This window comes from Lissotriton helveticus, chromosome 10 (genome assembly GCF_964261635.1).
Source record: "Lissotriton helveticus chromosome 10, aLisHel1.1, whole genome shotgun sequence".
NCBI classification, from domain to species: Eukaryota; Metazoa; Chordata; class Amphibia; order Caudata; family Salamandridae; genus Lissotriton; species Lissotriton helveticus.
Window position 1 is genome coordinate 526,911,155 of NC_136071.1, and position 15,744 is coordinate 526,926,898.

The window sequence follows — 15,744 nt, forward strand, 5'->3', positions numbered from 1 at the left end:
ACACTATTTCAGCACATTCCAAGTCTGCAGTTTTAACTACCAGTCACCACGTCAGATTTTACTTTGTTGTTTTTTGCAGATTTATATAGGCGAACTCGAGCCGAAGGTGCAGGAGCGCTTTTCATGAGCACTAGTTACGTTTGTTGTTTAAACAGTCGAAAGGTGGATTTACACAAGCAGAACTGTGCGTGCACTTCACTAAATCCTCGAATACCCCTGCGTGGTGACTGTGCCATTTGAACACGTTGTTAGATTCAGAGTGCAGAGTGCAGATTCAGAGTGCAGAGTGCAGATTCAGAGTGCAGAGTGCAGATTCAGAGTGCAGATTCAGAGTGCAGATTCAGAGTGCAGATTCAGAGTGCAGAGTGCAGATTCAGAGTGCAGAGTGCAGTATCAGAGTGCAGAGTGCAGATTCAGAGTGCAGATTCAGAGTGCAGAGTGCAGATTCAGAGTGCAGATTCAGAGTGCAGATTCAGAGTGCAGAGTGCAGATTCAGAGTGCAGATTCAGAGTGCAGATTCAGAGTGCAGAGTGCAGATTCAGAGTGCAGAGTGCAGATTCAGAGTGCAGATTCAGAGTGCAGAGTGCAGATTCAGAGTGCAGATTCAGAGTGCAGATTCAGAGTGCAGAGTGCCAATTCAGAGTGCAGATTCAGAGTGCAGAGTGCAAATTCAGAGTGCAGATTCAGAGTGCAGATTCAGAGTGCAGATTCAGAGTGCAGAGTGCAGATTCAGAGTGCAGAGTGCAGAGTGCAGATTCAGAGTGCAGAGTGCAGATTCAGAGTGCTGAGTGCAGAGTGCAGATTCAGAGTGCAGATTCAGAGTGCAGATTCAGAGTGCAGATTCAGAGTGCAGAGTGCAGATTCAGAGTGCAGATTCAGAGTGCAGACTGCAGATTCAGAGTGCAGACTGCAGATTCAGAGTGCAGATTCAGAGTGCAGATGCAGATTCAGAGTGCAGATTCAGAGTGCAGAGTGCAGATTCAGAGTGCAGAGTGCAGTTTCAGAGTGCAGAGTGCAGATTCAGAGTGCAGATTCAGAGTGCAGAGTGCAGATTCAGAGTGCAGATTCAGAGTGCAGATTCAGAGTGCAGAGTGCAGATTCAGAGTGCAGATTCAGAGTGCAGAGTGCAGATTCAGAGTGCAGAGTGCAGATTCAGAGTGCAGATTCAGAGTGCAGATTCAGAGTGCAGATTCAGAGTGCAGATTCAGAGTGCAGAGTGCAGATTCAGAGTGCAGATTCAGAGTGCAGAGTGCAGATTCAGAGTGCAGATTCAGAGTACAGAATGCAGATTCAGAGTGCAGATTCAGAGTGCAGAGTGCAGATTCAGAGTGCAGATTCAGAGTGCAGATTCAGAGTGCAGAGTGCAGATTCAGAGTGCAGAGTGCAGATTCAGAGTGCAGATTCAGAGTGCAGATTCAGAGTGCAGAGTGCAGATTCAGAGTGCAGATTCAGAGTGCAGAGTGCAGATTCAGAGTGCAGATTCAGAGTGCAGATTCTGAGTGCAGAGTGCAGATTCAGAGTGCAGATTCAGAGTGCAGATTCAGAGTGCAGAGTGCAGATTCAGAGTGCAGATTCAGAGTGCAGATTCAGAGTGCAGAGTGCAGATTCAGAGTGCAGAGTGCAGATTCAGAGTGCAGATTCAGAGTGCAGATTCAGAGTGCAGATTCAGAGTGCAGAGTGCAGATTCAGAGTGCAGATTCAGAGTGCAGAGTGCAGATTCAGAGTGCAGATTCAGAGTGCAGAATGCAGATTCAGAGTGCAGATTCAGAGTGCAGAGTGCAGATTCAGAGTGCAGATTCAGAGTGCAGAGTGCAGATTCAGAGTGCAGAGTGCAGATTCAGAGTGCAGAGTGCAGATTCAGAGTGCAGAGTGCAGATTCAGAGTGCAGATTCAGAGTGCAGAGTGCAGATTCAGAGTGCAGAGTGCAGATTCAGAGTGCAGATTCAGAGTGCAGAGTGCAGATTCAGAGTGCACAGTGCAGATTCAGAGCGCAGAGTGCAGATTCAGAGTGCAGATTCAGAGTGCAGATTCAGAGTGCAGAGTGCAGATTCAGAGTGCAGAGTGCAGATTCAGAGTGCAGAGTGCAGAGTGCAGATTCAGAGTGCAGATTCAGAGTGCAGATTCAGAGTGCAGATTCAGAGTGCAGAGTGCAGATTCAGAGTGCAGATTCAGAGTGCAGATTCAGAGTGCAGATTCAGAGTGCAGAGTGCAGATTCAGAGTGCAGATTCAGAGTGCAGATTGCAGATTCAGAGTGCAGATTCAGAGTGCAGATTCAGAGTGCAGAGTGCAGATTCAGAGTGCAGAGTGCAGATTCAGAGTGCAGATTCAGAGTGCAGATTCAGAGTCACCAGGCAGGCTTTGACAACAAGGTAGACCAGAGCGCGGGGGAGCTTAGCCTGTAAGGGTATGAACGCCATGTTCCCTGTAATTAAGAAGCAGCCTATTCAACACTTAAGACAGTAATGTCATCCCATCTGCCAAGGCCTGCGCTGGCTGGCAGCGCGCCCCTGCCTGCTGCTGCTTCTGTTACCCACCTGATCCTCGGAGACCCGCTTTGATGGAGCGTTTGCAAACACAAGTTTCTTCGCCGGGCTGGCGGTGCGCGCAGGAGATAACAAGCATTGGCATTGCCAATAGGTCTCGCTTGTGGGACCTTATAAGTATTTAGTTTTGCAGCACAATATTCTTGTTGCATAATTGGATATTGTGCTGCAAAACTAAATACTTATAAGGTCCCCAAGCGAGACCTATTGGCAATGCCAATGCTTGTTTTTATTTTGGGACCCGGGCCTATTTTGTGTCTCAGTCCGATCCTGTTTCTGCCTGTTGGCAAGATATTGATCTTAGCAGATACTCATCGTCTTCTTAATAGTATATTTTCAGTGAATATACAAGTATAAGCATTGGCACCATCTGCCAGTCCCCTGAATCAACTAAGCATAGTTACCACCCTGACAAGTCTTCCAAGACCCAAGGCTCTATTTGTGAGCTGTTACACACTGTGGGGATAATTTCCATTTCTATGCTGTACGCCGCACAGCACTCAAGTAAGGTTACTCTGCAGAGTCATGCACCAAGGCATAGTTAGAACTACTGCAGCAGGTACAGTGGCACCAGAGCCTAGGAATGTGAGGGATCCACGGAGTCCCAGTTAGGTCTATCTATTACTGCAAAAAGAGGTTATATGGGGACTTTTTCCAGTCTTTCATTGGGGCATACAGGACTCATGCTACACCACTGGTTATGCAGAATACAAACATAGGGGCTCATTACGATGTCGGGTAGATGACACCGCAGTGGACTGGAACCGCCCGACCTTAGGTCAGCGGTTCCAATCTCTCAATTTGGATGCGACCGGCCATAGTGCAGTCTAAAACATCCATTTTGCTATGGCGGCTTGTGTGGCGGGCTGGAAAAGGCCTGCAGCACTAGCTGCCATAGCAAAATTGATGTTTGGAAACATCCCTGCACTGTGTGGCAGGCACCACCCCCCAGGCCCCATAGCAAAGGGCCAGAGAGGAAGGAGGCCCTGTTAGAGGCCCCCAAAGTCATTTTCCAACAGCCTTTCCATGTCGGAAAGGCTGACATGGAAAGGCTGTCCGGCTATGGGCCAGGGAGGAAGGGGACCCTGCTAGAGGCCCCCAAAGTCACTTTTCAAGAGCCTTTCCATGTCGGAAAGGCCGACACGGAAAGGCTGTCAGAAAATGACATCATAATCCTAACTGCGGAGACGAGGCTAGCTCCACTGTCATTATGGGATTGTGAGCATTTCCAATTCTCCGACGGGCTCAAGAAGCCCGTTAGCGGACTGTCCCTCAGCCCGATGCCCTGCCGCATCGTAATGCAGCGGACGGACCACTGGGGCAGATGTCAGTCCCACCGACATCGGAATTAGGCCCTATATATTCGTGAGGATATTCTCTAAACCACCTAGTCACAGACAGTAACAACCCTGCACCCATGTGATAGTTACTTAAACCCAAACAGCATTAGCGACTGAAAAATTTGCATTCCATCACTCAATCTCCTTATTTATCCATCCAACAATTTGGGAGGCTGTGTATCCTAGTGCCAGTCTAAGACCTGTTGAACATGAAAACAACTCTGCAGCACTACAGCAGTCCTGTGATCTATCCAAAAACAGAGTTGAAAGAACTCACATCATCGTGGCAGTCAGGTAGACCCTCAGCCACAGACATTCACTTTTTACGATAAATTCATGGCTCTTTGATAGCTCCTGAATGATATGTGGTATGTGTTTCCAGATGTTAAAGCATTGAGCTGCACTGTGCTATGCTGGCATTACCCAACTTGCACTAACGCTGATATTCACTTTTATTTGACAGAAAAGTGCAGGAATGGACTACTCGCTGGAGACTACCCGAAAGAAAGAGGATCTCTTGAGAGCAGTCCGCAGTCTGCAAGTGAAATCTGAAAACACCCTCCAAAAGGCCAGCCCACTTCTGAGCTACCACCAAGGACTGGGCATGGTGAAGGAATGTCATATCCATCAGCTCACAGAGAAGACCAAAACCATCTGCCATGACCTAGAGGATATCAAAAACCTCCTTTGCTTCAGACAAAATGAGTTGGTGCAGCGAATCCCCAACCCGGACGGCAAACTTTATGGAGGGGTAAATGGAATTCACTGCTCGCTGGATGGTATTGTCTACGTGACCAGTGAGAATGGACCTTGGGTTCACCTTCTGAACCGGTCCGGTCAAAGCTTCCAGTCCCTGCAGTGTGTTGAGTGGAACAGAGGGAAGGAGTATTTCCTACCCGAAGACGTTACCGTGACCCGTTCTGGGTTGGTTGCTGTGACTGACATGGTCAATGGGGCAGTCTGCATCTTCAATCCCAATTCAAAATTTTCCAAAGGGAAGTGGATGAAGATTGGTACATTCGATTCCCCTAGTGGAATTGGCGTAGACTCACAGGGAAGAATCCTTGTGGCAGATTATGCCCAAGGAAAGGTCCACCTCTTTGCCATTGACCATGCCTTCAAGGTAGCGAGTACGCACACCATCTCTGGACTCCAAGGACCACGTTACATCACTCAGGTGCCAGAAGGGGGGTTTGCCGTTAGTGAAGAATGCAGGGACGTGAAGCTTTTCAGTGCTAGTCATAAGTTAGTTTCCTCCATAAGCAACAAACATGGGCATCAGTTTGGCAATCCTGCTGGAGTGTGTGCCGACATTGAAGGGAATCTCATCGTGGCAGACGAACAGCAGAGGAAAGTTTTCCTCTTCCCACCGAGTGGTTCTCCAGTTTGCCTGGTGTCCGAAGGTTTAAAGAGACCCACCGGGGTGGCCTGCTCTGTCTTTGGCCAGCTACTAGTAGCAGACACTGGGGAAAACTGTATTAAGGTGTTTAGATACAGAGTGAAGCCTAGCTCCATCCCAGAGAGCCCCAGGATGGGCAGCGAGAATCCAACTCTGACACCAAGGGAAAAGCCTTCATAAGCAGTAACTGGAGCACAGGAAGATGGGATTAGTTGGGTACTAGTGATCTTTGCAGTGTGGCTATTTAAAAAAAGCATTGGCAAAGCCAGTAGGTCTAGCTTTTAACACACGTAAACACAGGCATTCAGAAATGCTGCCTATAACATTAAAGCCAGTCTTATTGACTCTGCCAATGTGGCGTTATAAAGTAAGAAAATGGATTACTTTGCTACAGAATTTATATAAGAGATTAAGGGCCAGATGTAGGTAATCTCAATTTACCTATTCTTAAATACCGAATGTTATCGATTTGGTATATAAGAATAGGTAAATGGGATGTAGATAATTTTTCGGTAAAAATTACCGAATCGGTAAGATTCAGTAATTAAGAATCTGTATTTACTGATTCGGTATTTACCGAATCGGTAAATACAGATTCCCATAGGAATAAATGGGAATTACCAATTTGGTAAATACTGATTCGGTAAATACTGAATCGGTAAATACCGAATCGGTAATAGGGGGAACCCTTTCAAGGGTGGCAGGGTGTCACATTGACACCCTGTTGCACCCCTGAATAGTGCATGGGTGCACATGTGGCACACAAGGCATGTATGTCTGCCACATGGCACTGAATAAACAGCAGAAAATTGCTTTTTAAAAGGAATTCGTTATTTACCACCAACTAATAGTTGATGGTAAATAACGAATCCTTAAATGTAAGAAGCACTCACTTGAGTGCTCCCTACATTACAGATTTGGTAATTTACAGAATCGGTATTTTAAGAATTCGGTAATTTACCGATTTCTTAAATTACCGATTACCGAATCCTGAAATGTGGCCTCCTACATCTGAAAAGCCTAAAACCGGTCGGTAACGGCCGAAATTCGGTAATTTCGGCCGTTACCGACCGGTATTAGCCTTCCTACATCTGGCACAAAGTATTTAACGTGACTAACAACTGGTGATTGAGCGTACTTTTCAAATGTAAAATAGTCCTTCAATCATTCAAATGGTAGCGCTTCCTGCAAGGTGAAATAATACACAAAACAGCCTCTAGCATGAGGTAAAAGAGTAGTAATCTGCTGGGTGGAGCTTAAGTCTAGGCTATGTATACTCTGTGCTGGAGTACAGAGCTGCGCCGCCAAGCCAGACCTAAAAAGCAGGATATGACTTGAGGATGTTTTTGCTTTGCTGTGTGTGTGACATTCTTAAGGCAAAGCTCTGAGTTTAAGGTTTAAGGTAGAACACCTGGAATGAGTTACGTTGCATAGAGCGGTGTGTTATGCAGCAACGCTCAAGATTTATGGGGCAGAAAGTAGCTAGAGAATGAGAATATTGTAATTTTTTTTATTGAGTGCTGTATTGTATTGTAATTGCATTCGGATAGTGTCTCATACTGCTGGCAAGATGCTGAAGCGCATTGGCGCGCAGACTGGACGCTGCCAATGCCTGATGATTGTACGAGGTCGCGTTGTTGAATATATATAGTTATAAACGCACTTAATTCCATGAACGTGCATCAGATTATTAATCAGTCCTCCAAAGGGGGAAGAGAGGAGGTGAAACAATTTGGCAAATGTTCCATTAACAGAAGTGCTCGTTTTCATTACAAACCCAACCATCTTTGCACTGGAGCGAATGGTTGACCTCAGTTGCAGCAGGATCGAAAGGGTTAATCAGGGGAGGCGCCGGCGTGTCCTTATCAGGGGGCTCAGTCTGCTTGGGTGCGCCACAGCAGGAACAGCGGCGCACGAGGGGTGAGACGACAAGCGGCAGGGGAGCCTCTGTTACCTGATAATACTACGAATACGGAAGAAATTACCAGCCCTGTAAGTAGCTGTACCCACAGGGCAGGGCACATGGTTTAAGCTGCTGCTGTCTACGACTCCTCGGTGCTGAGGGCTTACTGATTCACGCTAGTTTGTTATGGCCAGACACTGTCTCCATATGAGTTTTCGTGGCTCGCTGGTCCATTGAACCCTTTTCCAAGTGACTGTTCGTTCACAGTATCTGTCTTCCAGGTCATGGCTGCGTCTCAGCACCGGTGTATGTCTCTTCCTCTTGCAGGGTGAGTGAGCCCCTTCCCCAGTGTCTACATCCCTGGTTCCCTCTTCAAGGTCTGATGTTTCCTAGAGTCAATGTCTCCCTGTTCATGCCTCCCTTCACCTGTCTCTGTGTCCAAATGTGTCTGTGTGTGGTGCTGCAGCGACTGTGCCTTCCTGTTCAATAGTGAGTGTCTCACTGGCAGGTGTCGGTGTCTGTATTATCACTGTGTGTCTCCCTGTCCCAGAACTGATGACTGCGCCTGCTGTCCAAGCTTCCATATCCCCCTCCCACAATGCCCATGTCTGCCTGTTCTAGTGTTCATGACTGTTTCTCCATGATATCAGTCTGAGTCTCTCTGCCCCGGCATGTGGTCTTCCTTTCCTTGTAGGCGTGTACCGTTGCCCTAGTGACCATGTATGTATCCTTGCATACATGTACCAAAGTAAGAGTAACCATGTTTCCATATCTGCGGCCTTGTTGCGTGTAACATTTCCCCAGTGACCGTGTTTCCCTATCTGCGCCTTGTTGCATGTAACATTGCCCCAGTGACCGTGTTTTCCTATCTATAGCCTTGCATACATGTACCAAAGTCCCAGTAACCATGTTTCCCTATCTGTGTACTTGGTGCGTGTACCCTGGCCCCAGTGACCGTGCTTCCCTGTCTGTATCCTTGCATGCATGTACCAAAGCCCCAGTAACTTGTTTCCCTATCTGTATACTTAATGCATGTACTATTGCCCCAGTGAATTTGTTTTTCTGCCAGTGTCTTTGTTATGTGTACCATTGCCCCAGTGACCATGTTTCCATGTCTGTATCCTTGCATGCATGTACCAAAGACCCAGTAACCATGCTTTCCTATTTGTGTCCTTGTTGTGTGTACCATTGCCACAGTGACGGTCTCCCTGTCTGTATCCTTGCAAACATGTACCAAAGCTTCAATAACCATGTTTTCCTATTAGTGTCCTTGTTGTGTGTACCATTGCCCCAGTGACGGTCACCCTGTCTGTATCCTTGCATGCGTGCAAAGCACCAGTAACCATGTTTTCCTATCCGTGTCCTTGTTGCGTCTACCATTGCCACAGTGACCATGTTTCCCTGTCTATATCCTTGCATGCATGTACCAAGCCTCAGTAACTATGTTTCCCTATACATGTTCTTGTTGCCTGTACCATTATCCCAGTGACCATACTTCCCTGTCTGTATCCTTGCATGCATGTACCAAAGCACCAGCAACCATGTTTCCCTATCTGTGTACTTAATGCTGGTAATATTGCCCCAGTGACCATTCTTCCCTGTCCCTGTGTCCTTGAATGTGTTTACAATTGCCATTGTGACCATGTTTCCATATCATTGAACCCCTATGGTTTATTTGACTGAAGAACTTTTAATCTCGAATTACACTTCCTGCAAAGCCTAGGTATGTTAGGAAAAGTTGAAATCGCCATAACCCTACCTGGTGACCCTCTCAGGGGAGGACATTCATATGCTTGGGAAGGGTTGTATGCCTTTACCACGCAAATCTTTACCACGCATATGCCTTTACCATACATGCCTTTACAACGAATATGGAAGTATTAGCAGGTACGTTTAAAGCTGTGTGTATATATATATATATATATATATCCACTATAGAGCCAAACCAAAAAGGAAGGATGCAATTAAGGGATTCTTTCCCTGTACTAAATGCAAGGCATGTAGAAAGAGTAAAAAGGTGAAAGAATATGCCATTCCAGGTGTAAAGGCCAAAATGAAAATTGGCAAATTCCTTAATTGTAATTCAGACCATACTGTATATTGTCTAGTGTGTCCTTTCGGAAAGAGATATGTAGGGAGCACCATTCACCCCACAAAGAAAAGGATTCTTGGAACACCTTCGGGCAATTAAAAATAAAGATCAAACATACCCGGTTGCTCGCCATTTCCAACTTCATCACAATAGTGATAGCGAGCAATTACATTTCTTCTGTCTGGATCAGATTGAGAGAGGAGAAAGGGGTGAGATAGAATCAAACGTCTGCGTACACTAGAATCAAAATACATAATCAAATTACAGAGTAAGGCTCAATGGGGCTTGAACAACGAAGATGAAATGTGGGTCCACATTGGGTAGAATTGTTTGTAAATCTGAAAATGTATCTGATAAAAAGATCTGTCTGAGTAGTATTGTGTTTGATCAAAATGTAAATAGTAATAAATAGGATAATTTGCAACTTCCTTTTGGACAACGGCATTTAAGATGAAATTGAAACTGATTGCAGCACGTTAGAAAATCATTTGGAGTAATATTATATGTAAATAAGGGGAGAAGTATGATGTAAATTTAATTTTGAATGGAAAGAGATATATAAGATATAAACAGAAGCCCATCGGGGCTTAATAAGTATTAATATTCATTGACAACATGATATTTTTCGCGAAGCTGATGTAATGTTGTACAATGAAGGGTAAAAGCTCATTCAGGGCTGAATAACTAACTTGTGAAGGGACAGTGACGAACAAGCGTTTCTGTCAATTTTTCCATTTAAAATGATGAAATAACGTGTGTGAAGTGGAATGAAATGCACGATTAACATTGTACTGATTAGTTTCCTTGCAATTGATATGAATATATATGTTTTTGAGAGCCTATGGTGAAAGGTAAACAAACAACACTCCAATATGGCTGCCGTGTTACAAAGGTCCTAAAGAACTGTTTCTATGTCACTGACAGTAGTTTTGATTTTGTTTGGAAATTGGTAACTTTATTTAACCATGTAAAACACGTTTACAAACTTACACTGAGGAAGGCAGTTTTGCCGACACGCGTTTGTCAGTCCGACGCTCGAATAAATCTTTGTAAAAGTATTGGCTCCAGTGTGCCCTCGAATCTTTGCAACCGAAAGGATTGATTGTTGCAGTCAAGGTATATATATATATATATATATATATATATATATATACATATATATATATATATATACATATGTATATATATATATATATATACTAGCAGCCCGTCCCGTGCAACAGGCTTCCCCGACCCCCACCCGCCCCGACATTATGCAGCAGCCCGGGCCCCCGCCCGGCCCGTCCCCCGCCTGCCCCGACCCCCGACTGCCCGACCCCCGCCTGCCCCGACATGGGTTCCCTTACCTGAGCCGCCGCTCCTCCCGCCTGTCCGCTTCTCGCACCGCCGCTGGCCTGTCCGCTGCTCCTCACGTCACCGCTCCTCCCCCGCGCCATGTCCGCCGCTCCCTTACCTCAGCCGCCGCTCCTCCAGCCTGTCCGCTGCTCGCACCGCCGCTGGCCTGTCCGCTGCTCCTCACGTCACCGCTCCTCCCCCGCGCCATGTCCGCTCCTCGTCGCGCTCCTGGACGCCGCCCCTCCCCGCTCCTGACGTGAGCATGCACGTCGCAGCCGGCGCTACTTCGGAGGGACTACATTTTTTTTTACTGTAAATTTTTTAAATCACGTTTTTTGAAAATAATTATATAGCCTATAACCATCTACACACCCTGACGATTCAAACGGTGAATTGGGTGTGTGGATTGGCGCTGTGGTTCCCGAGTTTACCCGCCTCAAAGGCTGAAAGTTCTTCCTTTATTATAGTAGTATAGATATATATATATATATATATATATATCTGCTTGTACCTGTTCAATGTGAAGCACTCCAACACGAAACACAGGGCTCCAAGCTTAGCCCGTCATTGCCGGTATGGAAGACGACAGCCAGCCCCCTTTCGCAGCCATAACCCACTGCCACTGACGCATTTCGAAGTGTTCTTCTTTTTCAAAGGCTCGTGAGAAAGGAATAATTAAGCACAGTCCGGTCACACACTCTTTTTATTGCACATGCTGGCACGCCCCCTAATGGGCAGCTCTGTATGAGTCTGCGCTAAGTGTTACTGGGAGTTGTAGTGCCGGAACGGTGCATGCAATGTCCTGCTGGTATGTTCAAGGCCCGCAAATAAGCCTCGGCAGGCGGGCGCTTCCTTAATCCAGTGTTCATACCCCACACAGAGAGGCTGGTAGATACCAACCCCTGTGTCCTCCAATCCTCGTGGGGTGGTGCACTCTCGGTGGCACGGCCGCCGCCCATATCTGTCTGCTCCTGCTTGTACCAGTTCCATGAGAAAGAGTTTTTGGTCAAAACGCATCAGCTATTCAAATAAATTGGTTTGGACCTACCTGGAGTGCGGGCTGTGGTCCTCTGGTGCGGCGCGGCTGCATCAGCAAGGTCTTCTCAAGCACACACACACACATATATATATATATATATATATATATATATATATATATATATATATATATATAATTATATTCACGCTCACTCTCCGTAACTTTTCCCAAGGAGCTAGGCACTCACGGGACTCGTTTTTCAGCCGTTTTTATTTTATCCAGCAAAACATTACGCGTTTCGGCTGACGCCTTTATGAAATGTTTTACATACCCGCCATCAAAACCGGCATTTTTATACAAACAGTCTATCGTCATAGCTTTTCGTCCATGTGACTTCCGAGGCATAAGAATAGAAGACAGACTTCGCAAGTTTTTGCGATGCCGCCACATTGTAATGGTTAATGTCAACTGTGATGAATGATATTCTCATACATAGTTTGTATAAACCATTCGATAAAACAGTTCATTCACAATATTTATGACATTACATTTATGCATTTATATTGTTCAAAGCTCTTCAATTCATAAGTTTACATTTCGCCATATATTGACTTTCTGCGGGGTTCTTAACAGCCATGCTGAACACCCAAATTGCTCCTTATCATATCCTCATTTACAATGAACATTTCACCGTATATCGGTTACCAGTTCCATAAACCTACTGAGCAATTGCTTTTCAAATCACGCCTTGTATCGGCCTAACTAATCTCCCATTGAACAATATCATTTTATCGTCACTCTGGACTGCTCGGTAATAGTTTTAAGGATCACTGAATTGTTAAAACTGTACATTGAACTTTCATCTACTCATTTTTCTATTTTCTTTTCTGGAACTTGTACCTAAATGACTAATCCCCTAGATGTACCGCCATCTCCTCCCCATTATTCATCCCTTCAGGATTTTTTGTTTCCAGATCAATAATGAATCTAGACTCCAATCTCCTTAGCTTCTTAGTCCTGTCCCCGCCACGTACACTGACCCTAGGGCCCCTCCCTGGACCGTTTACGACCCTAGAAACCACCACAACCCCGGGGCAAGGCCAAAAATTAAATACCAGGGGAGAGGGACTGTACGGACCCCCTTCAGGGCCCTTTTCAGCCCTGGGACCACCACCTTCATGAGGCAAGCCCTGCAATAACAAAGGAGGAAGGCCGAGCACCCCCCTTCCTAGAGCCATTATTGCAAACAGTAAGTCCGCTCCCAGGGGGCGGGAGCAGGTAAACTGCTCCCACTCGCTGGAAGTGGACTTTTCATATGTTTTCTGAAAACAGCTAGAGGTGGGGAGCCAGCAGGGAGCACAGGTGCATTAAGGCTCCCTTGCAATCCCCAACACTGCACACTGGTTGTCCTGGGTGAGACCAGGGCACCCAGAAACAAATGGCTGGGGATAGGGTCCCTGGGTCTAAAATTGGCTCAGGGAGGGGGGCCAAGTGGCCCCTTCCCCTTACAGTAATTGGCCGGGGCCTGGGGGATGGGGTCCCCAGGGCCCTAAATCAGCCTAGGGAGGGGGACCGCATGGCACCCCTCCCCCATTAATTCTTGGTCGGGACCCAGGGCTGAAATCTCCCCTGGGATGGGGGCTGCGCATCCCCCCTCCCAGTCTGTAAAGGAGAAAAGATCCTCATTTCTTGGGCTCGGCAAAGGCAGAGCAAGTCTGTTTTCTCTGTAAATGTCTTCAGTTGGCCTCTGAGAAGTAAAGGCATGCTTGACCAGGTCCAAGTGTATTAAATTGTGTCCCTTGGAGAACAGCCCAGCACACTGTTGTAGTGGCACCACTGGCATCACAATGGGTTCCTGTGCATAACTGCATTTCTATACGCCCCCTCATGTGCCCCATTATGAGAATCTCTGGATGCCACTGTCCACAGTTTAAACCTGCTTGACAGGCTGCCTTTAACATCATGACAGCTTTCATGTTATCTAGGAGAAAGCACAGGAGTGAGGCACCCTCTATAAATTATTTTCCTTCTACCTTACTCTCAAAACTGTGCGTTACTGCCCCAATAGTTAATTTAGCATCACAACCTTTCTAGTTGCTTGCCTACCTACCTAACAGTGCCATTTCCGGTATTAAATGTGTCAGAATGAATACAGATGCCTTTCATTTTGCAGATAATATGCTCTACACATATTGTCTCAATAGATAATACTTCATTTTGTGAATTTATTTGGGTGCTTTTTAGCTACAAAATAAATTGGACTTCATTTACCAAAATGCAATCTTCAGTACAGTGAACAGGAAAGGCTATGCACAATGGTTGATATAATGAGTAAGAAAGCAGATGGCATATCTAGGAATATATGTGGCCAGTTATATGGAGTTTGTACTGCAAATAACTAACACAAGCATTTACAATGCAATAGGTCTCGTAGCATTAAAGTTTGAGTTACTGGCATTGTAAATGACAATGCTTTGCATTAATTTTTTTTTTATTTGCAATTGGAATATAAACATTGTTTGTGAATGGTTAGCTGTTGCTTATGCTAAGCAAAGTTGCCAGTAATATAGAGTGCTAGTCTTGCTTGCGATAAGCATGCTGATTTAAAGCGCTCTGATACCTGCGGGTAAAGTTTGCGCTACATAAAAGTGAAAACTAATAAATAAATTTAAAAAAGCCTACCTGTACCACGTCCGTTCTTATTCTGCGATGCCACATATCTTTGGGTCCCTGTACTTATTAACTGCACCCGGCTGTGGGAAACCTCCATCGCAGGAACAACGTGTTGCGGGGCAGACACGGGCAATGTAGCCACTGTCCTGTGGCTGCACCGCGGGGTAACAGTGATGGGGCAGGAAGGCAGGCAGTTGGTAGTGATGTGCCATAGCAGTGTAGTTCTCTGTGTATGCTGGGCATGGGGATTGCTATTGGCTGACAAGAAGTGGTGAGGAGGTGCCGGTTCGGTATGCATGCTTCCTGATCTTGGTCAGGCGACAGGTAAAAAAACACAAGTAATTCATTCATTGGCATTCCTCAGACAGACAACCTCCCAGATGTTTTTTGTGGCAGGTGGGGGTGGGAGGGGCGGGGAGGGTTTGCTCGTGGGGGTATTGGTGGCATGTCCAAAAATAGCATGAATTCTCTCACCATCAGAATTCGGGGCATGCTTGAAAAAATGTCCCCTTGGAACAACTAGTGCAGGATTTTGGCCAGAAATATATGCGGTCCTTCAGATAGTTTTGTTTGCATTTTACCATTGCTTACAACTTAAATTGCAAACATGTTTTGATTGCTCCCTGTAAAAAACTAGAGGTTCTGTGATTGGATACTGAGCATGTCCACTGGAATCAAGTGCCAATAAGGTAACACAACTGCATGGTGTAGACACGGTACATGGCAAAGTCGAGTCAGAACAGTGATTAGGGCATAGCAGAAAACTGAAGAGTATCACTCCAGATGGCAATGCTGGATAGTCCAGGGCCGAAGAAAAAGCCAGGGAATAAATAATCCACCATCTTTAGGTAATAAAAATGAGTCTGGAGACGCACCACTATGCAGAGTTCGAGCATTTCTATAGAAGCAAGGTCTGTCAATATGACAAAAGGCTGGTCTTGAACATTTCCCCTTACACTTTTGGGAAGTACTTCATTGGGGAATGAGGATGCCAGTCATATGTGAATTATCTTATTGCGCCTGAACAGCCAAGAGACACACTTCCCATTTTAGAAAAGTGAAATGTTAACATAGGCAACAGGGGAAGCTGCCCAGCACCCTCATACGACCTTTCCTGACCTGCGGCAAATCACCATGCACCCTCCACTGAAACCATAGATCTCAGGAGGGAGAGGGTGTGATGGGAATATCCCAGCATCCTTTGCAAATCCCGGTGAGATATCACTCCCTACTACTGTGAGACACCCACACCCTTCCAGAGTCTTCTGCCCACACCGAATACTGCTTTCTGTCGCTGAGCTTCCTGCTGCTTACCGCTGCATAAACATGTACCTAACCGTATCTTGCGATATTTAGTTTGGCCAAGAACTATGGTACACGGGGCATAGTGCAGCTGACTGTCAGTGGATAATGGTGAACTGACCATGGTACACGGGGCATAGTGCAGCTGACTGTCAGTGGATAAGGGTGAACTGATCT

General features: G+C 46.0%; 2 protein-coding genes across 3 annotated transcripts in view; both read left to right on the forward strand.

Moving 5' to 3' along the window:
- The first annotated feature begins 4,359 nt into the window (after window positions 1–4,359).
- Window positions 4,360–6,279, forward strand: NHLRC4 (NHL repeat containing 4). The gene has a single exon (XM_078664321.1). The coding sequence runs from the start codon at window positions 4,360–4,362 to the stop codon at window positions 5,461–5,463; it is 1,104 nt and encodes a 367-aa protein (XP_078520447.1). The 3' UTR covers window positions 5,464–6,279.
- Window positions 6,280–7,180: 901 nt separating this feature from the next.
- The window catches only part of PIGQ (phosphatidylinositol glycan anchor biosynthesis class Q), a 196,970-nt gene continuing 188,406 nt past the window's right edge, over window positions 7,181–15,744 (forward strand). The window contains exon 1 of one of the 2 annotated variants that reach the window (XM_078663064.1): window positions 7,181–7,275. Coding sequence is in view for 1 of the 2 variants with exons in the window: in XM_078663062.1 (XP_078519188.1) it covers window positions 7,471–7,514 (44 nt within the window). In the remaining variant the exon portion in view is untranslated. Of the gene's footprint in view, window positions 7,276–7,363; window positions 7,515–15,744 lie in introns of those variants that run through there. The other variant, XM_078663062.1, reaches the window with a different exon arrangement.